The following is a 27,729-nucleotide window of genomic DNA, read 5'->3' as shown; positions in this document are numbered from 1 at the left end:
AAAGTATTGGTAGTCCAGTCACTAATAAAGCATTGCTGTTAATGAGCAGAACAACAGCCATACACAATAGGACAAAAATAAAAACGAAAAATTACACTATGAAGGAGTTACGCGAATTTGCTACCAACTGGTATTCATACAGGAAAATTCAATGATCTTGGCACATTCGACCTGGAATACCAGTGACTACAGCAGAATTGCCTTCAGTGATGAGTTCCGCTTCGAACTGGGTCTGATGATCGTCACTGCACGATAGCGATAGAAATGTTACCGATGACGATGACACTAAAACGGAGTTACTAAATACAGTTTTCCGTCTTCACGAAAGAAGATGAAGTAAATATTCCAGAATTCGAAACCAGAACAGCTGTTAGTATGAGTGACATAAAAGTAGATACCTTAGGTGTTGCGAAACAACTCAAACAGCATTCACACAAGGTTGGCGCCGATGGCGACACCTACAACGTGCTGACATGAGGGAAGTTTCCAACCGATTTCTCATACACAAACAACAGTTGAACGGCGTTCTCTGGTGAAACGTTGTTGTGATGCCTCGTGTAAGGAGAAGAACTGCGTACCATCACGTTTCCGACTTTGATAAAGGTCGGATTGTAACTTATCGCGATTGCGGTTTATCGTATCGCGGCATTGCTGCTCGCTTTGGTCGAGATCCACTGACTGTTTGCAGAATATGAAATCGGTGGGTTCGGGAGGGTAATACGGAACGCTGTGCTGGATCCCAAAGGCCTTGAATCACTAGCAGTCGAGATGACAGCCATCTTATCTGCTTGGCTGTAACGGATCGTGCAGCCACGTCTCGATCCCTGAGTTAACATATGGGGACGTTTGCAAGACAACAACCATCTGCATGAACAGTTCTACGACGTTTGCAGCAACATGGACTATCAGCTCGAAGACCATGGCTGCGGTTACCCTTGAAGCTCCATCACAGACAGGAGCGCTTGCGATGGTGTACTCAACGACGAACCTGGGTGCATGAAAGGCAAAACGTCATTTTCCGGATGAATCCAGGTTCTGTTTACAGCATCATGATGGTCGGATCCGTGTTTGGCGACATGGCGGTGAACGCACATTGGAAGCGTGTATTCCTCATCGCCATACTAGCGTATCACCCGGCGTGATGGTATGGGGTGCCATTGGTTACACGTCTCGGTCACCTCTTGTTCGCATTGACGGCACTTTGAACAGTGGACGTTATATTTCAGATGTGTTACGACCCGTGGCTCTACCCTCCATTCGATCCCTGCGAAATCCTACATTTCAGCAGGATAATGCACGACAGCATGGTGCAGGTCCTGTACGGGCCTTTCTGGATACAGAAAATGTTCGACTGCTGCCCTGTCCAGCACATTCTCCAGATCTCTCACCAATTGAAAATGTCTAGTCAATAGTGGCCGAGCAACTGGGTCGTCACAATACGCCGGTCACTACTCTTGATGAACTGTGGTATCGTGTTGAAGTTGCATGGGCAGCTGTACCTGTACACGCCATCCGAGCTCCGTTTGACTCAATGCCCAGGCGTATCAACGCCGTTATTACGGCCAGAGGTGGTTGTTCTTGGTACTGATTTCTCAGGATCTATGCACCCAAATTGCGTGAAAATTTAATCACATATCAGTTCTAGTATAATATATTTGTCCAATGAATACCCGTTTATCATCTGCATTTCTTCTTGGTGTAGCAATTTTAATGGCCAGTAGAGTATATGAAAGCAGAGTTTCGAAGTTCAGAAAGGTCGTAATATGCGAGCGTAAGACGGCTTCGAAAATTCTTCAGCATGCTGACGTTAGTGCTGCAAACCTCTGCATCTCCGGGCGTCAGTGGAGTGATGTGGCAGCGGCACGTGAGGGACTCACCTTGCGGTAGACGAGGGAGCAGCAGGCTACGCGCATGCGCATTCCGGTCGAGAGGACGCCCAGCATGAAGTGGTTGACGGTGAGGGTGCTGAGCGCTGTGATGATGACGATGGCGGCGGCGTACAGCATCGCCTCCTCGCGCGACATGGTGCGCGGCGTCGAGAAGTACTGCAGCAGGTAGCCCAGCAGCAGCGGCTGCACCATCCTGCCGGAGAAGCAGACCCGCGCTTCAGCAGGCACTCACTGGTGTGTGGACTGTCAAGTGCTAACATAACTGCTGCAACTAGGCTGTCGTTCTGTTGATTGAATGAAGTGGAATATCTGCCACCAGTAGTCGATTTCGTCTAGAGATGTAAGAAACATGCGACGAATGGCGTAAACAACATGGCTACTTAACGTGACGAGTTTTTTTAAAACACACTAATCTACAGGTACATCTGTCACCACAAACAAGTTTTTTTTTTCAATGAAATGAATACCTTTATGATGTATACAGGCGTTAATATAAGTCAACGGAGACAGTTGAAAATGTGTGCCCCAAGCGGGACTCGAACCCGGGATCTCTCCTGCTTACATGGCAGACACTCTATCCATCTGAGCCACCGAGCACACAGAGGACAGTGCGCCTGCTGGGATTTATCTCTATCACGCCTCCCGTGAGATCCACATCCGCAACTTATTGTCCCGCACTATATTCGTAGTGCCCTTGTCCATCATACTCATTGCTCGCGGCTTTATTGCCTATTCCCGCAAGAGTTCGGGCACTGTTTGTGCATCCGCACAGAAGAAGATGGTCAAGTGACCGGTGACTCTTAACTATATATGTATGAAGATGGTATCTGTTCTTTCGGAACAGATATCATATATATATATTCCACATCCGTTGGCTTCGCCAGCTCACAACAGAACTGTCACCTTCCAACCTAACCTACAACTCGGGCAAAGCTACAAATCAGTCTTTCACCACAACCAGGCTTTTCAGTTTCACATTCGTTGGCTTTGCCAGTTGACGACAAAACTTTGAATATACACACCAGAGTATGACGTCACAACAGCCATTATCATTACGTCACTGGTCAAAGTTCGTATCAAATATTTCTCTTGACTCCTACTGATTTTTCAGTTGTTCATTTTTTTTTTTTTTTTGCAATAAAAGTGCGTTCTACTGTAACGTAACTTTGTGCTACTATACAAAAGTGCTTGAAATAATTGCTCTCTTTCCATATTTTTTTTTTACTTTTTCAGTTTTCTTCGTGTGTTTCAACATTTTGTATTTGGTTTCCTTTTTAGAAATCATCCCCAATGTTACTAACATTTACTGTAAGTCGGAACCTCCTCTTATTCCCAATGAGATAATGTATTTTCTGTATGATAGTATCCATGAACAAATCCTGGTACGAGAGCACTGTTGTACTCACTTTCTTTTGAATACATTTGTGGGCACTTGCATTGTGAAGCAACTGACTTATCACAGTCGTTGTCAAGACTGAAATAGGAAGTACCTCGATACAGGTCTGTAGTAGATGAATTAAATCCACTCTTTTGGATCCCCATGTCATGCAATTCAATCAGTATACACGTCTGCCAAAATAAGTAAAGCACCCACAAGACATTGTCGGGTGTCAGTGACACATCGCTGCGAGGTGTAGCCGCGCGGTCTGGGCTCCTTGCCACGGTTCGCGCGGCTCCCCGCCCCCCCTCCCCCCCAATGGAGGTTCGACTCCTCCCTCAGGCATGGGTGTGTGTGTTGTCCTTATCGTAACTTAGTTTAAATTAGATTAAGTAGTGTGAAAACATAGGGACCGATGATCTCAGCAGTTTGGTCCCATAGGAACTTGCCACAATTTTTTTTAAAGGAAAAAGTGTCACATCGTACATGTACTCATCGTCGGTTAACATTTAAAGGAGTGGAATTACAATTATCTGTGGGAGGTAGGACAGCCAACAGAGTGCATTAGTGTTGTTCGTGTTTAGTGTTGTTGCCAGGTCTAGTAGGGTATTTAAGAGGCGTGAACAGAGACAGATGTTGATTGATCACTGCCAGAATAAGGAAATACCGGGTGCAAGGCAGCATTCTCAGCGCATAATAAAGTTTGAAAGGGTCCTCACCTTCATTTTCCATTTGGCCGAGTGGTGAACCTTGCAACACCCAGATTTGTGGGCCATTCAGATGCAACAGTGACCTGATGCTGAACTGCTTGGGAATGTGAGAGTGGGTATACTCATCCTCAAGGTTCCGATCGACCACGTCTGACCACCACAAGGAAGGGTCAGAGTATTGTACACCAAGCACATCGTAACCCCTTCAAGTCTGAGCCTGCCATCCAAGAACAAGGAATGAGCTCCCTACAACTTTCTGTGTCACCCCAACCACTGGTTGGAGACTAGTAGCAGCCCATCTGGGGAAATACCGTCCCATGCACAGGCTGTCGTTAACACTATGATCCACATGTCTGGTTTTGGAAAGGTGCCATGACCCAAAAGCAAAGACTGTTGAACATTGAACATTGTGTTCAGCGATGACTCGTGATTTTGCACTATCCCGGACGACTGTCATCAGCGAGTATGACCATGAAGTGAGGAGATGTCCAATTCTTCCAGTAATTTGACGAGTCACAGTCGTGTTACTCCTGGCGTCAAGGTGTGGTGTGCCATGCTTCAGCACATGTCAAACTTTAAAATCCGATGACATGTATACACATCAAATCCAAAATCAAACCTTTCCTGTGAACAAATGCAGAACCATCAGACGATCACTTGTACACATAGCAGGGGATCTGGAAGTCTGACATGTGGTGAAGCTAAATATTTTGGAATACCAGCTGAAAATCGCAAAAATAATAATAACTTCTACAGTCAACGGCGAATATGGTCTCCTTTAAAGAGTTCTACATGACCATGAACCACTACCATGGCAAGTTAATCTTCAGGTATGAGTCCAGGTCATGGCTATTAGTGACTGGGGAGACTGTGATGGCGTAGCCAGCACGATCCACAGATTTTTGCTCCACAAAACACGTGTGCGATCAGTTCGGACGTCAACTCCACTCCACCTTAGTGGCAGTATCTAGGACATCAAAGACCCGTTGTAACAGTTGTGGCCCAGCTTACCTCAGGAGAGGATACAGCGGCTTTATGACACTCTTCCCTATCGAATCAGTGCTATTCCAGAGGGGGAGCAACGTCATACTTCTTTGCAAATTTGTCTCGATTTTGTAATCACCTAAGTAACAGCAAATACCTTGTCAACAAGTGCAGTTTCATTTCGTTTTCTCCTCTGCTTCTAAGTGCTTCACTTCTTTTTATAACGCAGTTTACATTTGATCCTAAGACGTTCTGTAGTAGACCAGAACTAGTCACCGTACTGAAAAAAGTGCTACAGAAGACTGTGATAAAGGATATTTTAAGTAGTAGACCAAAACTAGTCACTATACTGGAAAAAGTGCAACAGAAGACTGTGATAAAGGATATTTTAAGTGTTATAGCAGTTTTCCTTCAGACACGTGTCCGAGTACTCTGTTTCTATAAATTTCAATGTCGATGAAACGTTAACTTCTCAACTTCCTATTTGTCGCCCTTTTTTTTCGTTTTCGCCTACTGTCCGCTATGTCAACGATCTACCACTTCAGAAATTGAAAGGATGTAGGACTATGTTTGGGTAGTCAGTTGTCTGCATGTTGCTTGGGTCGTAACTGTCATCTCTCAGTGTGACATGGAAAGAGTGTATTTTGCAATAACACCCTCTCTATGAAAAATTCCGGAGTAAGCTGTTTCACTTACTTGATCGTCTTTCGAAGTGGAAGGTGATATTAAGCAGATATGGTTTCAGGTTTTGCTCCAGTTTTATTTAGTTGTCTATTACATTCGTTACTCCAGTGGCTAAAAGGTTCACTCATTTTCGTATCACAATAAGGCTGAGTGATGGACAATGTAACTAATTTCATGGTATATTGTTATATTTATGACTAACTTTGAGAGCTTCATTCACTAACGGTGTATGACCTCCGCGAGCGTTAATCACTGCCTGACAACTACGTGACATGCTCCGTTTAAGTCTAAGAACGTCGCCCTTTGGTATTCGCTCCCGCTCTTCAGCGAGAGCCTCGAGAGGTGTTGGAGAGTCTTTGATGGAGCAGGACGATCACGGATACATCTATCAAGCTTATTCCACGTATTCTGGTTAGGGTTAAGATTGGGAATGACGGCTGGCATTCTATTACTTCAACTTTCAGGCGTCGCAAGATATCCCAATAGATGCCCTTTGCAAAGGCCCTGGCATTGCCGTGCGTGAGAAGGAATACCTGTTCGATGTACTGCCCGAAGGTAATGCGACCATGGGTAACAGCGAGATTAATATGGCTGTCAAAAATTGCGCCTCCCCACACCATCACACAACCTAGGCCGAATCTGTCGATTTCCTGGGCAAAGTTCGGTAGGCAGAGCTCCCCACGGCGTCTCCGCACACCAATACGACCATCAACTTGCATGAGACGAAATGTGGACTCGTCTGTCAATTACACGTTTCACCAGGGTTGAAGTTGCCAGTTGATATGGCAACAGCAGAACTGAAGGCGAGCTCCGAGATGATGTCGTGTCAAGCGGTTCACTCGAAAAGGACGTCTGGGTCTTAAAGTCCTTTCTCGTGACCTGTTCCTTACAATCCAGTCGGACACAGCAACTCCATGGCCCTTCTGAGATCGTCTTGTAGTGCTCTGGCGGTAGCCGTTCGCCGGCCGGTGTGGCCGAGCGGTTCTAGGCCCTTCAGTCTGGAACCGCGCGACCGCTACGGTCGCAGGTCCGAATCCCGCCTCGGGCGTGTATATGTGTGATGTCATAAGATTAGTTAGGTTTAAGTAGTTCTGAGTTCTAGGGGACTGATGACCTAAGATGTTGAGTGCCATACCTTTTATTAATTTTATTTATTTATTTATTTATTTATTGTAGCCGTTCGATGCCGCAACGCATAGATGACCAGATACTGGTCTTAACATGTGGTTGTAATGCGTCGGCGACCTTATCCAACTCGCTTCCTGTGCTGGCCTGTCTCCCTGTAGCGTGTCCACAACCTACGGATGGCAGATCAAGAGATATTGGTATTTACGCCAACACGACGGAAAGTGTATCTCCTTGGATAAAACGGACTGCCCTTACAACGTGCACTTCATTAAGACATCGCATTGCATTTGCGTGGTGGAACACAACGTCCACATATGACAACTACTGTCTGTGTAACTCACTACAAAACACTAGGACACCGCTACTTCCTTTCTTCTAAGGGGTCACTTGATACCGTAATGCATAATATAGCCGATAGATGGCGAATGACTTTAGTTGTTGCATACATATTGAAAGAGAAGGAATCAGACTACGAAATAAAACCACAGGTACCATACGTGTCAAAAATGATTTAACATACCTGAAGTTCTCCTAATTCTTTTGAGCAGTGTACATGGGAATATAATTGTGTCTGATAAATGACAGAAACGCACGATACGTTATAGCAACGAACGTGAGTGAAGTATTATATGTAAATTGAGGGGGACCACTTCTGTGAGCTGCAGCGGGATACATACAGGGTGGTCCATTGATTGTGACCGGGCCAAATACCTCTCGAAATAAGAGTCATACAAAAAAACTACAAGGAACGAAACTTGTCTAGCTTGAAGGGTGAAACCAGATGGCGCTATGGTTGGTCCGCTAAATGGCGCTGCCATAGGTCAAACGGATATCAACTGCGTTTTCTTAAATAGGAACTCCTATTTTTTATTACATATTCGTGTAGTACGTAAAGAAATATGAATGTTTACTTGGACCACTTTTTTCGCTTTTTGACGGATGGCGCTGTAATAGTCACAAACATATGGCTCAAAATTTTAGACGAACAGTTGGTAACAAGTAGGTTTTCTAAATTAAAATACAGAACGTAGGTACGTTTGAACATTTTATTTCGGTTGTTCCAATGTGATACATGTACCTTTGTGAACTTATCATTCCTGAGAGCGCATGTTGTTACAGCGTGATTACCTGTAAATACCACATTAATGTAATAAATGCTCAAAATGATGTCCGTCAACCTCAATACATTTGGCAATACGTGTAACGACAATTCCTCTCAGCAGCGAGCAGTTCGCCTTCCGTAATGTTCACACATGCATTGACAATGCGCTGATGCATGATGTCAGGCGTTGTCGGTGGATCACGATAGCAAATATCCTTCAACTTTCCCCACAGAAAGAAATCCGGGGACGTCAGATCCAGTGAACGTGCGGGCCATGGTATGGTGCTTTGACGACCAAATCCACCGGTCATGAAATATGATACTCAGTACCGCATCAACCGCATGCGAGCTATGTGCCGGACATCCATAATGTTGAAAGTACATCGTCATTCTGTCATGCAGTGAAACATCTTATAGTAACATCGGTAGAACATTACGTAGGAAATCTGCATACATTGCACCATTTAGATTGCTATCGATAAAATGGGGGCCAATTATCCTTCCTCCCATAATGCCGCACCATACATTAACCCGCCAAGGTCATTGATGTTCCACTTGTCGCAGCCATCGTGTATTTTCCGTTGCCCAACAGTGCATATTATGCAGGTTTAAGTTACCGCTGTTGGTGAATGATGCTTCGTCGCTAAATAGAACGCGTGAAAAAATCTGTTATCATCCCGTAATTTCTCTTGTGCCCAGTGGCAGAACTGTACACGACGTTCAAAGTCGTCTCATTGCAATTTCTGGTGTATAGAAATATGGTACGGTTTCAATCGATGCTGATGTAGCATTCTCAACACCGGCGTTTTTGAGATTCCCGATTCTCGCGCAATTTGTCTGCTACTGATGTGCGGATTAGCCGCGACAGCAGCTAAAACACCTTCTTGGGCATCATCATTTGTTTCAGGTCGTGGTTGAAGTTTCACAAGTGGCTGAAAACTTTCTGCTTCCTTAAATAACGTAACTATCCGGCGAACGGCCGGACACTTGGATGAAGTCGTCCAGGATACCTAGCAGCATACATAGCGCACGCCCGTTGGGCATTTTTATCACAATAGCCATACATCAACACGATATCGACGTTTTACGCAATTGATAAACGGTCCATTTTAACACGGGTAATGTATCACGAAGCAAAAACCGTCCGCACTGGCGGAATGTTATGTGATACCACGTACTTAGTCGTTTGTGACTATTACGGCGCCATCTATCACAAAGCGAAAAAAGTGGTCCAAGTAAAACATTCATTTTTCTTTACGTACTACACGAATATGTAATAAAAAATGGTGGTTCCTGTTTAAAAAACGCACTTCATATCCGTTTGACCTATGGCAGCGCCATCTAGCGGGCCAACCATAGTGCCAACTAGCGGGCCAACCATAGCGTCATCTGGTTTCGCCTTTCAAGCTGGACGAGTTTCGTTCTTTGAAATTTTTTCGTTTGATGATTATTTCGTGATATATTTGGCCCGTTCACTATCAATATGCCACCCTTATCTACACTGAAGCGCCAAAGAAACTGGTCCATGTACGCGTATTTAAATACGGAGATACGTAAACAGGCAGAATACGGCGCGGCGGTTGGCAACACCTCAATAAAACAACAAGTGTCTGGTGCATTTGTTGGATGGGTTACTGTGGCTACCATGGCAGGTTGTCAAGATTTAAATGAGTTTGAACTTGGTGTTATAGACGGCCCACAAGCGATGGAACACAGCATCTCCGAGGTAAAGATGAAATGGGGAGTTCCCCGTACGACCATTTCACGAGTGTACCGTGAATATCAGGAATCCGGTAAAGCATCAAATCTTCGACATCGCTGTGGCCGGGAAAAGATCCTGCAAAAATGGGACCAACGACGACTGAAGAAAATCGTTCAACGTGACAGAAGTGCAACCCTTCCGCAAATTGTTGTAGATTTCACTGCTGGGCCATCAACAAGTGTCAGCGAGCAAACCATTCAACGGAACATCATCGATATGGGTCTTTGGAGCCGAAGGTCCACTCATGTATCCTTGATGACTGCATGATCCAAAGCTTTACGCCTCGCCTGGGCTCGTCAACACCGACATTGGACTGTTGATGACTGAAAACATGTTGTTCGGTCGGACGAGTCTCTTTCAAATTGTATCGAGTGGATCGACGTGTACGGGTATGAAGACAAACTCATTAACCCATGGACCCTGCATGTCACCAGGTCAAGCTGGTGGAGGCTCTGTAATGGTGTGGGACGTGTGCAGTTAGAATGATACTGGACCCCTGATACGTCTAGATACGACTCTGACAGGTGGCACCTATGTAAGCATCCTGTCTGATCACCTGCATCCATTCATGTCCATTGTGCATTCCGACTGACTTGGGCAATTTCAGAAGGACAATGCGACAACCCACACGTCCAGAATTGCTACAGAGTGGCTCCAGGAACACTCTTATGAGTTTACAAACTTCCGCTGACCACCAAACTCGCCAGACATGAACACTGTTGAGCGTATCTGGGATGCCTTACAATGTACTGCTCAGAAGAGATCTCAACCCCATCGTTCTCTTACGGATTTATAGACAGCCCTGCTGGATTCATAGTGCCAGTTCCCTCCAGCACTACTTCAGACATTAGTCGAGTCCATGCCAGGTCGTGTTACGGCACTTTCGCGTGCTCGCGGGGGCACTGCACGATATTAGGCAGGTGTACCCGTTTCTTTGGCTCTTCAGTGTATATACACTCGTATAATGGAAGAAGTACGTCAGTCCAAACGTGGCCAGTAGAGCTGCTGGATGTGTTTTTCAATTATTGATAACCAAATGCAGAAAGCGTCTGGTACATGTACCGCACTTGCCCGTAACTTAAGCTTAGTTGTATATGAATAGATAGTAACATCCAGTATATGCATCCTTAACATACCTCAAGACTACATCGTAAAGAAATACAAGACATCCCAGTCTGATGCAATCCAAGCCGAAGGTCCTTGCCATTGCATTTATGAGGCTTGGTTTCTTCCTCTTGAGTTGTTTCTCCCATTGCCTGTAACAGAAATTTCAGATATTATAACCAGATCAGACACACAACTTCTTTGTAATCTGCAATCATATCGTGTGGGAGTTTTTAGTTTCGCTGTTTGTAGTTTGGACGTAGATGAATTTTTCATATGGAGATAGACATTCATGCAGCAGATGGTTTTGTAGTGACAAGTGCAAGAGTAAACATCAGATGAGTAGGTCTAACGGTCTATAGTCATCAAGTATGAAAACATTCTATAAAGAACTTATATGGTTGGATAACTGATGTTATATTGTCTTTGTTGTGGTCTTCAGTCCAAAGACTGGTTCTTGCAGGTCTCCACGCTATTCTGTTCTTTGCAAGCCTATTCGTCTGTGAATAAGTACTACAATCAACATCCATTTGAAACTGCAGCTGAATTACTCTCTTGGTCTCCCACTGAAATTTTTACCCCCCACCCACTTTTCTCCAGTACTGAACTGATGGTCCCTTGATGTTTCAGAATGAATCCTATCAGCCAATCCCTTCTTTTAGTCAAGTTACACCATGAAATTTCTTTACTCTCTAATTCTATTCAGTACTTCCCCATTAGTTACGCGATCTACCCATTTAGAGTTCAGCATTCTTCTGTAGTATTACATTCCACTTCCACATAAGGCTACACTCCATACAAATATCTTCAGAAAATACTTACATTCAACGTTAAAGTTTTTCGGAAACATATTTATTTCCATTTTCAGTCTGCATTATATATACTCTTTGCTTCGGCCATCATCAGTTATTTCACTGCTCAAATAACACAAGTCATTTAGAACTTTCAGTGTCTTATTCTATAATCTATTTCACTCAGCATCCCAGACTTAAATCGACCACATTCCATTACCCTTGTTTTGCTCTTGTTGATGCCCATCTTAGATCCTCCTTTCAAGACACAGTCCACTTTCAGCTGCTCTTCCAAGTTCCCGTTGCTGTCTCTGAAAGAAGTGCAATCTCTTCGACAAATCTCAAAGATTCTATTTCTTCACCATGAACTTTAATTCCTTTTCAAAAAATTTTTTTGCTTTTCTTTGCTGCTTGCTGAATCAGCAGGTTGGTTAACGTCAGGGACAGGCTACAACCCTGTCTTACCTCCTTCTCAACCACTGGTTCCGTTCCATGCCTTTCAACTCACACAACTGCCGTCAGTTTTGTCTGCAAGTTGTATTTAAGCATTTGTTCCCTGTATATTACCTCTGATACACTGAGAATATCAAAAAGTGTGTTCCACTCAACATTGTCGAAACTTCCTTTCAGGTTATAAATGCTGCGAACGTCGGTCTGCGTTATCTTAACCTATCTTCTAATATGTTTCGTAGGGTCAGTATTTCCTTGCATGTTCCTACATTTCTTCGGAATCGAAACTAATCTTCCCCGATGTCGGCTTCTACGTGCTTTTCTATTTTTCTGCAAATAAATAGTGTCAATATATTGCAACAATGAGTTATTAAACTGAGAGTTCGCTAATATTCACACCTGTGTGAGCACCTGCTTACTTTGTAATTAGATTTATTACCTTCTTCTTGAAATCTGAAAGTACTTCAACTTTCTTATACACGTTACACACCAGGGTGAACAGCTTTGTCATGGCTGTCTCTCCCAAGGGTATCTGTGTTTCTTACGGAATGTCGTCTACTCCAGGGGCCGTGTTTCCCACCTGTTTGGTAACGTGTTGCTCCAACTTGGGAATGCAATATAGCAGAGATTCTGCGTGGCATGGATATAAAAAGTTCTTGGTAGGTATGTGGCACCAGGAGTCTACGCTTAAGTCACACCGGTGGTTTATGGGCCCGGAGCTGGCATTTGTCCTGAGGCGATTTATGTGGAAAGGTTTCTGCCGTCATCGAAGGTCGGACGACGGGAATTAGCAGGCTCTGGACGCAGAATAGTAGTTAGAGCTAGACGGCTGGGACAGTCCATTTATAAAATCGTTGGAGAATTCAGTATTCCGAGATTCAGAGTGTCAAGAGTGTGCTGGGAATACCAAGTTTCGGGCTTTATCTGAAGAACATTCTGGACCATTCGAGCGAATGATCTGGCTACCTGAATCGCCCGACTTGAATTCCATCCAACTTTTATGGGACATAAGCGAGAGGTCAGTTCGTGCACAAAATACTACACCGGCAACAATTTCGCAGTTACGTACAGCTATGAAGGGAGTGGATGGATCTGTTGAGTCCATGGCACGCCGTGCCGCTGCAGTATGTCGGGAAAAAGTAGGTGCAATACGATATTAGGAGGTATCCCATTATTTTCGTCACCACAGTGTATCTGAATACAGAGTAATTTTTCCCACCGTGTAGAAACTCTACGAATTGAGCGATGAGATGATGCGGAAGAAAGAGTATCTAATGAACTTATGTCCAGGAATGCATCGTTTCCATCCTAGAGACCATTAACTCCGTCATACATTGTTACAGAGACTGTCGTCTAACACGCACTGTACCATGCAGCCACAGCCAGCCTATGTGCTGAAAATGGTTTCCATGTATCTCAGCGTGTACGAACCGTAATATGTTCCGTTTCACACGTTCACATCGGCCAAGCTGCATCCGAACAGTATCAAAGGGTGTGTCCACGTCCAGAATAGGCTCTTCATACACGACACTTTTGAGATGTCCCTATAACCAGAAATTGCACTGACTGAGATCCGGTGAACGAGCAGGCCGTGCTACTGGACCCCTCGTCCGATCTGTCGCCCGGGGAAGCCACGATTGAGTTGCGTCTGGACGATAACGGCGAAGTGAGCTGGAGCGCCATCATGTAACAGCCACATAAACCTTCAAATCATCAGTGGCACTTCTTCCAGCAGGGGAAACGAAGTCATCCCCCCCCCAAGAAACGCCGCGGTAGTTCCGGCCTGTTAGGCGACGTGGAAGGAAGAAGGGTCCCGAAAGACGGTCGCCAATTATGCCAGTCCACACATTACGGTTGCAGCGATACTGATGATTCGCTGAGACTGTAACATGGGGGTCTGCATTCTATCCCACAGATGGCTGCTATGAAAGACGAAGATACCACTCCGCTTAAAGGTGACCTCATCTGTGAATAGCATGGATGACACAAATCCCGGAATCGCTGTTGCCTGGCACAGAACTGCTCCCGATGTGGAAAATCTGTCTCTAGTAAACCCCGCACACGCTGTAAGCGATAAGGGTAGCAACAATTGTCATGGAGAATGGTCCACATGCTCGTCTGGCTTACCTGTACTGGCGGGCCTAATGCCTGCTACTGACACGGCGGTCGCCTTCCACAGTGTTAATCACACTTTCCTCCGAGTCTAGTGTCCCTACATTTCGGGTACGTCCTTCATGATTTCCTGCTTCGTGAAGCGGCCCTTTCGCAAACGGTGAAACACTGTTGCAAACATTGGATGCTGTGGTTGCTGTCAGTGGGGATAGGTCTCATGATACAACCTTGCTATCCGCTGCCCATTGCCATTTGCCTTTCCGTTAGTAAACACCATGTCTGCAAGCTCTCGATTAGAATACAGAAACGTTGTCTACAACACTGTATCATATCCACTACAAGGTCACTCAGCAAGAGAAATGAAGAGCAGTACCGCCGTCCAGGAGGAACCATGCATACTTAACCGTGACTATGTGATAAGTGGGTATTAGACCACAGTCTCTGTTTGATAACAAAGTATGATTGAATAAAAAGGTCTCTAACATGGAAACCATGCATTTCCGGACAGAAGCTCACTAGACCTTTTTTGTTCCGTATACTCTCGTCGATCAGTCCCTAGAGATTTTACACGGTGGAAAAAATCACCCTGTATTCAGAAATACACAATCATCCATATCATGTGGCAGAGTTCTTCGTTCTGGCCTTACTCCGTATCTCACAGGGTCGCTACGTTAATTTGACAACCTTCCATCCCCCGTCCACCGGGACCAGAATCTTAGTATCCTATCTGTCAGCATCTAGTGTTATCTCATTTGAAAGCTTGAGAAAGTCGTCAAAATTTTTGCAAATTGTCGAATTGAGGCGAACGTGGGCACTAGTCTACTATATACGTAGTAAGCTGTGGGAAACCGACTAAAAACCACTCCGACCCTCGTCGTTCATTCTGGCGAGGGGGGGGGGGGCAGATTCTACCCGGTGCGGTGCGCTTATGCGAATCCTGGGCGGGACATCATGTGGTAGGTTGTTTCTTGATATTCCTTTGATCACTTTGTTTACAATCACGAATAAGAGCTGGTATCACGTGTGCTGTCGTTTATCCTTTTTTCTGTTTCTTTTCATGTACGTTACGTTACAGTTAAGCCATAGATCGTAAAGACATAACAAGAAAGTCATGATATAGCTATATATAACATCACTTACTTTTCAAGTTGGTCTCCCAGACGGGCAGATGTATCGTCGTCAAGGGGTTCGAAGAGATCGTCCACGGTCAGATCCTTCGAGTAACCCTCTCTGAAAAGCGGCAGAGTGTATCTGAAACAGATACAAGCATGTATGTGAGTTCCATAATTCCAACGTGCAATCTCTTTCGCATCAAGAAACCATCAGCCGCAAAAGAATTCTTCCATAGTGAAAATAAAAGAGGTTCAAATGGCTCTGAGCACTATGGGACTTAACTTCTGTGGTCATCAGTCCCCTAGAACTTAGAACTACTTAAACCTAACTAACCTAAGGACATCACACACATCCAAGCCCGGGGCAGGATTCGCACCTGCGACCGTAGCAGTCACGCGGTTCCAGACTGAAGCGCCTAGAACCGCTCGGCCACTCCGGCCGGCTAAAAGAGTGTCTCTTGTGTGTATGCATGTGTGTGTGTTTGTGTATGTTTGTCGTTAAATAGTTCATTAAGCTCCATAAACGGTTCGATGTATCGAATATTTTCGTTTTGTACCAAAACTTCTCGCAAAGAATGGCAGATGGTCATGTAAGTGGGAGGATCTAGGTTGCCGCCAAAGTCCTGCTCCCACACAATTAAATCACCTGCTTTCTGGTTTTACATCCACATCCATACTTTGAAAAACTGTGTGAAGTGGGTGGCAGAGGACGCTCCGCATTGCAACACTTACTAGGGTTTAAAGCAGTTCCGTTTCGCTTGCTCGAGTGGCCGCGCGGTTCTAGGCGCTACAGTCTGGAACTGCGCGACCGCTACGGGCGCAGGTTCGAATCCTGCCTCGGGCATGGATGTGCGTGGTGTCCTTAGGTTAGTTAGCTTTAAGTACTTTTAAGTTCTAGGGGACTGATGACCTCAGAAGTTAAGTCCCACAGTGATCAGAGCCATTTGCACCCAAGTTCCATTTCCGTATGTAGCGAAGACTGACGAAGTGCTCGTGTGCGCACTGTTGATGATGTATTCGCTGTCCCTATGGGAGCGATAACGTATAGGAGACGATACTGTATGCCTAGGCTATTCACTGAATACTGGTTCTTAAAAATTTGTTAATAGGCTTCGCAGGATAATTCAGGTGTCTGCCAGTTTAGATTTTTCAGTCTTTTCTTTACTCTCTCCCGTCCGTCAAACAAACCTTTGACCTTTCGTACTGTTCTTTGCCTACATGCAATATCTTCTATAAGTCCTATTTGGCATGGATACCTCAAATTTCTTTAATACACTATGATGTGCTGCACACGAGTGTTTTGTAAGCAGTGTCATTGCTAGACTGACTGCACTTACTCACTATCCCACCAAAAAAACCGAAGTCTGCTGCCTATTTTACCTATTTCACCACTCCATTTCTTTGCTCCACATATTACTGCACCCATGTATTTGTATGAGTTGACTGATTCCAGTTATGACTCACTAATATTGTAGCGTCTTTTTAAGTACCAAATTTTAAGTTTCTGAAAATTTAAACAAGTTGCTACTCCTTGCTCCAATCTTATCAGTAACTTACTGAATATTATCAACAGAGAGTTTTTCAGACAGTGCTTCGTTATAGATGGCACATGATCTGTAAAAAGTCTGAAGTTACTATTTATCTTGCTTGCCTGACTTTTAACATGTAACATGACTTTCAAGAGCTCTAACACGTTTCCCTGTGGCTTACCACTACATCTACCTAAGATTCTCCATCGAAAATAACGTGTTACGCCCTCACTGCCAAGAAATCCTCAGTGCAGCTACAAACTTAGTTTCGTACCATCATACTTTCGTTAATAATCGTTGCTGTGATATCGAGTCAGAAACTTTCTGGAAGTGAAGAAATGCTGCATCCATCTTCTTGACTTTATCCGTGACTTTCAGGATATGATGAGAGAAAGGTACTAGGTTGCATTTCCCATAGAGGATCTTTTTTGAATCCACGGAGGAGTTTGGAGATTCATCATTACTTTTGAGCCCAGAATATGTTCTGATATTGGGCAATTTCGTGGCAGTTGACTACCAACAACGCTAGACAAACAATTTTGCTTTTGCACTCAACGCATTTATCGCCTACTTTAGTAAACCTTATAGCGAGGCTTCAACAAGTGTCGCATCACACTGTATACCTCTTTTCAAGATTTCTTGAATGTTTTTAAGAGACGCTTGTTGTCCCTAAAATAATATATTTGTTTTAATATTATTACAGATGAGAAGCCGAGCGGTTCTAGGGGCTTCAGTCTGGAACCGTGCGACCACTACGGTCGCAGGTTCGAATCCTGCTTCGGGCATGGATGTGTGTAAGTTCTAGGGGACTGATGACCTCAGATGTTAAGTCCCATAGTGCTCAGAACCATTTGAACCATTTGAACAGATGAGAAAGTGTAATTTCGATTCTTTTCGGAGCATAGTCTAACGTCCCAGCGAGGTCGCTAGATGAGGAGCTCCCATCGAATTAGAATGTGAAATCCGTGTCCCTCCAATATTCCAGCGTCTCTTATGTTTGAAGACGGCAATATATTGTAAGAGGTGCAGTCAAGTGAAAGGAGAATTTTGGAGATATATAGGTGTAGAAAGAAATTAGTCAGCACCTCTTAATCAGTCTTCTGCTTATCTGCTGTAATCACAATTTGTGACGTCGACTGTAGCCGGATGTTCTCAGTGGTGATTACGACACTTGATAACTGTACAGTCATAGCCTGCGATAACTATTCTGACGCAATCTTGAGAAAAGATGGGAAAAAAACTATTGGGTAATGGTACCGCGCAATTCTAGTAGCATCTCCTGTTGTATGTAGGCCTTCTACCTGAGACCTCCATTCATGACCTCTGTACATTGCGACGTAGAGACAGTCGAAACTGCTTAGCGGCCATTTGTACCGTAACGGTGGCTTTCAACTACTGGTGGCAACGGCTACCAACTGTCAGTGCTACGAAGACCTTACCGGGCTGTCCAGACATAAAAACAAACAAGGCACCGCCGGGCGCGGTGGACGAGCGGTTCTAGGCGCTTCAGTCTGGAACCACGCGGCTGCTGCGGTCGCAGGTTCGAATCCTGCCTCGGGTATGGATGCGTGTGATGTCCTTAGGTTAGTTAGGTTTAAGTAATTCTAAGTTCTAGGGGACTGATGACCTCAGATGTTATGTCCCATAGTGTTTAGAGCCAGCCAAACAAGGCACCACCACTCCACCACCCTTTCGTCTTCACATCTAGGGCGATGAACGCTGGAAATAGTGTACGCCAACTAGTTTAAGTACATCAGGATGCCACAATGTGTAGTCAGTTCCTGAAAGGAGACTTCGTCAATATGTTTTGAACTTCAGATCACAAGGACCTACAATAACGACGTTGTACCAATGCTCAAGAACTCTGAAGGTCATGGGTAACAGCCACGAAAACGAATGACCAAACATAGAGGAATTCATGAAGGATTCGCAATTAAGATGGTCTGTTATCGTATGCTTGGTTCTTCCAGCGCGCCTTGCAACGGCAGTATCTTGTCAACACGCTGACGACTACTTGGCATAGTGCCACCTGTAAACGTGACGTAGAGCTTCTCGCGTAACGTAGATGTGTGCTTTTGTAAACTGGTACCGATGTACAAGGTGATACACGCTGTACCTACGTCGTACGAATATCAAGTGGGCTTCGCGCGAGCAATGCAGAGCATGTCAGGTTCCCACATACTGAACAAAGCGGTCACTGCTCCTAACAGGTTTCTCGACCATTTTTAAATAAGTACTATGTCACGCATTAAATCGTAATGATATGACTGGTACCGCCACACTTCATGTTGTGCAGAAGCAGGCACATTCGGTTAAAAGCCATAGGAAGAGCTCTTTCGATGAGCAGTCAATCGTTTACCAATCATTTCATCTTTATCGCCTCTGCTATGTTGTTTGGCTGCTACTGTTTCAATTAGCGTTTTAAGTAGCAGATCGATAACAAAAGAGACTCTTGAGTCAGGATTGTGCAGTCGATGGTCGTTCAGCAGTTATCTACTATCCCATCTGAAATCATTATGAAACGAAATGAGAGATATACACTACTGGCCATTAAAATTGCTACACCACGAAGATGACGTGCTACAGACGCGAAATTTAACCGACGGGAAGATGTTGTGATATGCAAATGATTAGCTTTTTAGAGCATTCACACAAGGTTGGCACCGGTGGCGACACATAAAACGTGCTGACGTAGGGAAAGTTTCCAACACATTTCTCATACACAAACAGCAGTTGACCGGCGTTGTCTGGTGAAACGTTGTTGTGATGCCTCGTGTAGGGAGCAGAAATGCATACCATCACGTTTCCGACTTTGATAAAGGTCGGATTGTAGCCTATCGCGATTGCGGTTTATCGTATCGCGACATTGCTGCTCGCGTTGGTCGAGATCCAATGACTGTTAGCAGAATATGGAATCGATGGGTTCAGGAGGGTAATACGGAACGTCGTGCTGGATCCCAACGGCCTCGTATCACTAGCAATCGAGATGACAGGCATCTTACCCGCATGGCTGTTACGGATCGTGCAGCCACGTCTCGAACCCTGAGTCAACAGATGGGGACGGTTGCAAGACAACAACCATCTCCACGAACAGTTGGACCACGTTTGCAACAGCATGGACTATCAGCTCGGAGGCCATGGCTGCGGTTACCCTTGACGCTGAGTCATAGACAGGAGCGCCTGAGATGGTGTACTCAACGACGAACCTGGGTGCACGAATGGCAAAACGTCATTTTTTCAGATGAATCTAGGTCCTGTTTACAGCATCATGATGGTCGCATCCGTGTTTGGTGACATCGCGGTGAACGCACATTGGATGCGTGTATTTGTCATCGCCATACTGCGGAATCATCCAGCGTGATGGTATGGGGTGCCATTGTTTACACGTCTCGGTCACCTCTTGTTCGCATTGACGGTACTTTAAACAGTGGAAGTTATATTTCAGATGTGTTGCGATCCGTGGCTCTACCCTCCATTCGATCCCTGCGAAACCCTACATTTCAGCAGAATAATGCACGACCGCGTGTTGCATGTCCTGTGCTGGCCTTTCTGGATACAGAAAATGTACGACAACTGCCCTGGCCAGCACATTCTCCAGATCTCTCACCAACTGAAAAGTCTGGTCAATGGTGGCCGAGCAACTGGCTCGTCACGATACGCCAGTCACTACTCTCGATGAACTGTGGTATTGTGTTGAAGCTTCATGGGAAGCTGTACCTGTACACGCCATCCAAGCTCTGTTTGACTCAATGCCCAGGCATATCGAGGCCGTTATTACGGCCAGAAGTGGTTGTTCTGGGTGCTAATTTCTCAGGATGTATGAGCCCAAATTGCGGAAAATGTAATCACATGTCAGTTCTGGTATAATATATTTGTCCAATGAATACCCGTTTATCATCTGCATTTCTTCTAGGTGTAGCAATTTTAATGGCCAATAGTGTATTCTCTAGGCAAAGATAGCCGATTTGAAATAACGGCCTCGTACGGTCTGCTGATTGCAGCATGCACTGAACAGGTACTCGGCTGTCGACTGACTGAGCCCACGCTCCTCTTTGGTCTCCTTTATAAACTCCAGAAGAGATGTCGTGCATCGCTCAATTTGTTAATTCTCTTTACAGCCAACATTTTACCATTATCATTTACCCTTCGCTGTGGCACATAATCTGTACTGTGCAATACATATCCCGTCACTTATCCACAACGCAACCCGATTGATTTCATGTTTCAATAAAGCGTTGTTTCTCTCTTTTTTTCTTTCTTTCATCTTTCTAACGATGTGTTTGACGCTCACTTGAGTCAAGTCATTTTCACCTGTCATGAACGAAAGAAGAAGTTTACTCTCTTCTCTCTTGTCTGGTACATCTACATCTACACACCGTAAGCAGCGTTACGGTATGTGGCGGAGGGTACACTATGTACCACTGCAACTTCTCCCTTTACCTGTTCCAATCGCGTATGCTTCGCAGGAAGAATGATTGCTTGTAAGCTGTTTGAGTTCGAATCGCTCTGATTTTATTTTCATGGTCTTTTCGCGAGATATATGTATGAAGAAGCAAAGTACTCGTTGCCTCCTTTAGGGACGTACACTCCCGGAATTTTAACAGTAGACCGCACCATGATGCAGAACGACTCTCTTGCGGCGTCTGCCGCTGGAGTTTACAACATCTTCATGATGCTTTCGCGCTTCCTACATGAACCTATAACGATATCTTTGTTAATGGACTACATTTCCTGAGGATTCTTCCTAGCCGCCAGAGTGGCCGAGAGGTTCTAGGCGCTACAGTCTGGAACCGCGCGACCGCTACGGTCGCAGGTTCGAATCCTGTCTCGGGCATGATTGTTTGTGATGTCCTTAGGTTAGTTCGGTTTAAGTAGTTCTAAGTTCTAGGGGACTGATGACCTCAGAAGTTAAGTCCCATAGTGCTCAGAGCCATTTGAACCATTTTTTTATTCTTCCTATGAATCTCAGCCTGACATTTGCCTTATCTGCAATTAATTTTATGTGGTCGTTCCATTCCAAATCGCTCTGGACGCGTACTCCTATGTATTTTATGGAAGTGACTACTTCCAGTAGTTGTTCTGCAATCGTGTAATCATACAATAAAGGGTCTTTCTATGAATGAATTCGCAATATGTAACATTTGTTTATGTCGAGGGTCAACTGCCACTCCCTGCACCAAGTGTCAAACCTCTTCAAGTCTTCCTGCATTCCGCTATAATTCTCTTGCGTTGGAACTCCCCTGTGTAAAAAGCATCCTTCACGAAAAGCCTTATGGAATTTCCTGTGATATCACGTTCCAATAACACCCACGAGTGTCATAAAATTGGCAACAGATCTGCAAGTTTTTGTCAAACGCCGATAGCTGTCGTGCGGGATACGGCGGACCCAATGGAGCATGCCCGCTGAGCCACGCCTACAGCTCGTGCACATCAAATGCAAAATAAGAAACTCTTCTGTTATTGTGTTAACATATTCGCTAATCATTTCTGCTCCTATCCAGCTTTCCTATGACAACATTTGCCACATCAGTCTGTAACTCAACTCTCCTTACCATAGTGTACGAAGTCGTACACAACATTTACGAAATCGGTCACTTATGTATGGTGTGAAAAGTAACGAACCTATACCACTTCCTGGGGACAAGCTCCAAGTTACTTTTTCGTCTGAACACTTCTCTCCGTTCAAAATGACATGCACCATTCGGTGTGGTAGAAATTCTTCAGTCCAACCATACCGTTGGGCTGATATTCGGTACGCTCGTATTTTGTTTACCAGGCGACAGTGTGAACATGGTATTGAACGCCTTTCGGAAGGTGAGGAACATGGCATTTACAAGCACGCCTGTTATCTACTGCTTCTAGGTTTCATGGATGAACAGAGAGAGCTGGGTCTCACACGGTCGTTGTTTTATGAAACCATGTTGATTCCTATAAAGGACACTTTCAGTTTCCATAAATGTCATAATACGCGACCATAAGACTTTTTCCGAAATTCTGTAACAGGCTGACGTCAGAGATATAGGCTTATAGTTTTATGCGTCTGTTCAACAGCCCTCTTTGGAAACTGGAATGATCTGTGCTTTTTTTCCCAATCATCAGGAACACCCCACTCCTCGAAACACCAATGGCGCCCTGCTGCCGGGAGAGGAGCAAGTTCTTTCGCATACTCTGTGTAGAATAGTATTGGTATTCCGTTAGGTCAAGTGGCCTTACCTCCATTGAACGATTTCAGCTGCTTTTCTATCCCTTGCTCACTTCTTTCGATATGTATCATTTTGTCGTTTGTGCGACTATTTAAAAGTGGAAGTAATTTTGGAAATATGCGTTTAATAATTCGGCGTTTTCTGTGTCATTCTCTGTTTTAGTCCACTATGGTCACAGTGTCTAGATAGATGGTTTCGATCTGTTTACTGATTTAACATACGACCAAAATTTCTTAGAATTTTCTGTCAAGTTGGCAGATAGAATTTTATTTTTTAACTCTGTTGTCGAACCACGATGTGTCTTTTCCATACAATATCATCAGTGCTGGAGATGAATTTGCGTGTTGACACGTCAGGTAATCTGAAATCTGCCTCTTCTCGCCCTTACTAAACCGAAGGGTCTTCCTGACTTCCTTTGTGTTCCTATCTACAGCCCTATTTAGTGATGCAGTAAGGCCCTCATGATTACTGGTTACCTGTTCTAAGCAAATTTAGTCGAAAAGTTCGTGTCTATTTGTCACCAGCAGATCTAAGATATTATCTTGACGAGTCGGTTCTCTGATAAATGCTCAAAGTAATTTTCTGATAAAGCACTTAAAACAATTTCACACGACTCTCTGTCCCTACTAGCTAGCATACTCAATTTAGTCTCCTAGTCTATAGCTGATAAGTTAAAATCTGCTCCTAAAATTATAACAGGACCAGGAAACTTACGCAATATATTTTTCAAGTTTTCTCTTAGATGTTCTGCCACTATTTCTGGCGACACAGAGGATCTACGAAACATCTGATGATCAGTTTGATCCACCTTTGACACTTACCTTCACCCCAACTATTTCTTATCTGAATCTATACTAATCTCACTAGATGTTATGTTAATTTTTATTGCTATAAACATGCTTCCACCACCAGCTTTAAACCTATCTTTGCGATATACGACATTCCAGTCGGAACTTCGAACTTCATTGCTGCTGACATCTGGCTTCATCCAGCTTTCTGTTCGCAGTACTATCTGGGCAGTGTTACCTTTTATCAGCGAGACAGGTTCCGGGTTCTTGCCATGGGTTCTTGCCATAGATGCTCCTGCATTTACCTAATACGATGTTACCGTCTTCTTTCTCCAGTTCTCTGTGACGAGTGCTACCCCGTCTAGACTGGTAGCGCATCTTTTTGGGCATGTGAACGGATTTTTCTATTCCAAAAATCTCACATGTGCGTGTCACACGTAATCTGCTACCCTGCTAGTAGCGTCCAGCGTGTAGCGCACACCTGACGCATTAAGAAGTGTCATACATTTCTCCACCCAGTAGCGTTGGTCGAGAAATTTGCATTGAAGATGGCGGGAGAATCGTCTGAGCCTCTGGTTTAAGCCTTCCTCTCGGCTCCAAACCCAGACCAGAGGACCGCGATGGGCTCTGGAAAAGATACTAAAAAGGTCTGCTTCCACCCCATGAGCGATGTTAACTACCTTCATAAAATCAGCTATCCGTCTGTTAGGAGCCGAGGAAGGCATCTGAACACAGACAGCCGGAATGAACCACGGTTTGCAGCCAGGTGCACTCATACGCTCAATCGCTGCTGGCAATGTCTCCGCATCTCGGGCGAGATCGCTCGGCAAGCAAACAGAGAACACTGGCCTTATTTCCAGACCTGCATGCTATTTACCTGATGGGCTCCATTGCCCTCCTGGTAGAACTGCGGCATCAAGCAAAAGTAGACTGAGAAGCGTACTTGCATTTTGTCACTGTCTGAGCAACAAATAGCAAATTAACATCGCAGTGCCTACATTATTTCAGTTAACAGTCTTAAAGTCCTACACGCTTGTGCTTCACTGGGAAGATTTAACGTTTGGTCGATGACGAGGTCGTTAGAGATGAAGCAAAAAATCGTGCTGGGTAGGATGAGGAACATAAGCATCCTGGCATTTGCCTTACTGGGTTTAGGGAAACCAGAGAAAACCTAAATCTGGGCCGCCTGATGGGAATTTTAACCACTGATAACTGAATTAAACGCCATTGTTTCACCAGTGCAGCACCTCGATGACTGTTCTGGTTGCCAAGAACAGCAGACTTCTAGCACAATCTCAGTGGTACATTATACCATGGAGACGAGTTTCGAAGTGAAGGAAATCGCCAAAATACAAGTGGCGTCTCCGTAAAGAATTGAAATGTCTTCTGCGAACTCAGTAGGTTCAAATGGTTCAAATGGCTCTGAGCACTATGGGACTTAACAGCTATGGTCATCAGTCCCCTAGAACTGAGAACTACTTAAATCGAACTAACCTAAGGACATCACACAACACCAGTCATCACGAGGCAAAGAAATGTAGGTCCTGGGATGAAGCTTTATCATGCAATTCCGTTTGCCATCGAAACCACAAGAGTGTCTTGTTGTCTAATTAGTAATTACGCAGGAGAGTTAACAGGACGTGAGAATAGTTTTACTGTTTTTCGTATACTATCAATTACGAATAAGCACAAGAAAAAATGTGATCGTAGGGGAAATGTGTCCACGGCCATTTCAGTATCGACTGAGTCTCTTATAAAAACTGATGGTATATCCTAAGCAACCGTTCCATTGTAGGCCAAGAGAATGTTACATGATAGGCTTTCTAACATTTTCATGGCACTCTGCAGTGAGTATAACAAACCGGTAACCATTCTTGCCACCCTTTGCTGAAGACTTTCAACATCCTGGGTAAAACTTAGTTCGTACGGGACCCACACACATGAGCAGTATTCTACGATAGACAGCGCGAGTTTTTTTTTCTTGAGTCTATGTGATCGTTCCACTGCAAATCCCTACAATTTTTTAAATCCAGACATTTGTATCAGTTGACTGATTTCACTTGTGGGTCACTAATATTGTAATAATAGGACTCATGATTTTTAGCATTTTCTGAACTGCACAGTTTTACATCTCTGAACATTTAAAGCCAGTTACCAATGCATGCATCAGTTTGAAATATTATCAATATCGGAGGGGATATTTGTGGAGTTTTTCTGGAATAATAGTTATAGATAATTACATCATTTACAATAATTATGGAATTATAGAGTAAAGTGTCCTAAGGTGGACTCCCCCCCCCCCCTCTAAAGCGGACCCCATAGTCTCTTGGCTCAGCATTCTCCTGAGCTATAGTGTAACCAAATGTAAGTAGCAATTAAGACTTCTACTGATTTGTAGCGAAGAGCCGCCCGCTGCGTTCGTTGCTTATCAGTTTGTAATTACATGTTTTGACAAAGGAAAAAGTTTTTCATCGTCATAAATATTTCGTTACTTCTCCTAAACATATGCAGGTATGCCTTCCAGTGAAAGAAGGTAGCATGCGTGGGACAGACATGCAGACAACGGAAGGTTACAGAGTGGTTGTAAAATGGTAACACACAAATTTCGGTACCAGATTTTAAACTGGACCCTGAGCGCAATTTATTAGTAACTAATTTTATATTCAAATTGAAGAGACTGCAAAAAGATAGGAAATTAAGGAGATGGAACCTGCGTAAGCTGAAAGAACCACACTTTATTGAGAGATTCAGAGGGAAAATTAGGCAACGACTGACTATAACATAGAATAGGAATATAGTAGAAGACAGATGGGTAGGTTTGACAGATGGAAAAGTGAAGGCAGCTGAGAATGGAATAGGTAAAATGACGAGGCCTATTAGAAATCACAGGAGATATTGGAATTAATTTACGAATGGAGAAAATATAAAACTGCAGCGAATGAAGCAAGGGAAAGTTTAAAAAATGACACTGACAGGAAGTGCAAAATGGCTAAGAAGGAAAGGCTAGAGGAAAAATGCAAGAATATGGAAGCATATGTCACTAGGGGGAAAATTAAAGAAGCCTTTGGAGAGAATAGAAGCAGTAGTTTGAATATCAAGAGCTCAGATGGAAAACCAGTACCAAGGAAAAAAGGGAAGCTGAAAGTTGGAAGGAGAATATAGAGGGTCTATACAAGGCAGATGAAAGGACAGAGGACTTAGATGAAGATGAAAAAGGAAATTTTATACTGCGAGAAGAATTTGACAAAGCACTGAAAGACCTAAGTCGAAACAAGGCTCCTTGAGTAGACGTTAACTCCGTCAGAATTACTGATAGCTTTGAGAGAGCCAACTACACTCCTGGAAATGGACAAAAGAACACATTGACACCGGTGTGTCAGACCCACCATACTTGCTCCGGGCACTGCGAGAGGGCTGTACAAGCAATGATCACACGCACGGCACAGCGGACACACCAGGAACCGCGGTGTTGGCCGTCGAATGGCGCTAGCTGCGCAGCATTTGTGCACCGCCGCCGTCGGTGTCAGCCAGTTTGCCGTGGCATACGGAGCTCCATCGCAGTCTTTAACACTGATAGCATGCCGCGACAGCGTGGACGTGAACCGTATGTGCAGTTGACGGACTTTGAGCGAGGGCGTATAGTGGGCATGCGGGAGGCCGGGTGGACGTACCGCCGAATTGCTCAACACGTGGGGCGTGAGGTCTCCACAGTACATCGATGTTGTCGCCAGTGGCCGGCGGAAGGTGCACGTGCCCGTCGACCTGGGACCGCACCGCAGCGATGCACGGATGCACGTCAAGACAGTAGGATCCTACGCAGTGCCGTAGGGGACCGCACCGCCACTTCCCAGCAAATTAGGGACACTGTTGCTCCTGGGGGTATCGGCGAGGACCATTCGCAACCGTCTCCATGAAGCTGGGCTACGGTCCCGCACACCGTTAGGCCGTCTTCCGCTCACGCCCCAACATCGTGCAGCCCGCCTCCAGTGGTGTCGCGACAGGC

At 44.7% G+C, this 27,729-nt stretch overlaps 1 protein-coding gene across 5 annotated transcripts in view; it reads right to left on the bottom strand.

Annotated features, from left to right (window-relative positions):
- The window catches only part of LOC126334772 (ATP-binding cassette sub-family C member 4-like), a 548,862-nt gene that overhangs the window by 426,226 nt on the left and 94,907 nt on the right, over window positions 1-27,729 (bottom strand). For 3 of the 5 annotated variants that reach the window (XM_049997358.1, XM_049997355.1, XM_049997357.1), the window contains 3 exons: window positions 15,235-15,345; window positions 10,774-10,893; window positions 1,878-2,082 (listed from right to left, as the gene is read on the bottom strand). The exons of the other annotated variants lie outside the window; for them this stretch is intronic. In XM_049997358.1, the coding sequence (XP_049853315.1) occupies window positions 1,878-2,082; window positions 10,774-10,893; window positions 15,235-15,345 (436 nt within the window). The remainder of the gene's footprint in view (window positions 1-1,877; window positions 2,083-10,773; window positions 10,894-15,234; window positions 15,346-27,729) is intronic. 5 annotated transcript variants of the gene reach the window in all.

The sequence above is a fragment of the Schistocerca gregaria genome, chromosome 2 (genome assembly GCF_023897955.1).
Source record: "Schistocerca gregaria isolate iqSchGreg1 chromosome 2, iqSchGreg1.2, whole genome shotgun sequence".
In the NCBI taxonomy this organism is placed as follows: domain Eukaryota; kingdom Metazoa; phylum Arthropoda; class Insecta; order Orthoptera; family Acrididae; genus Schistocerca; species Schistocerca gregaria.
This window is presented reverse-complemented; position numbering and strand designations above follow the sequence as displayed.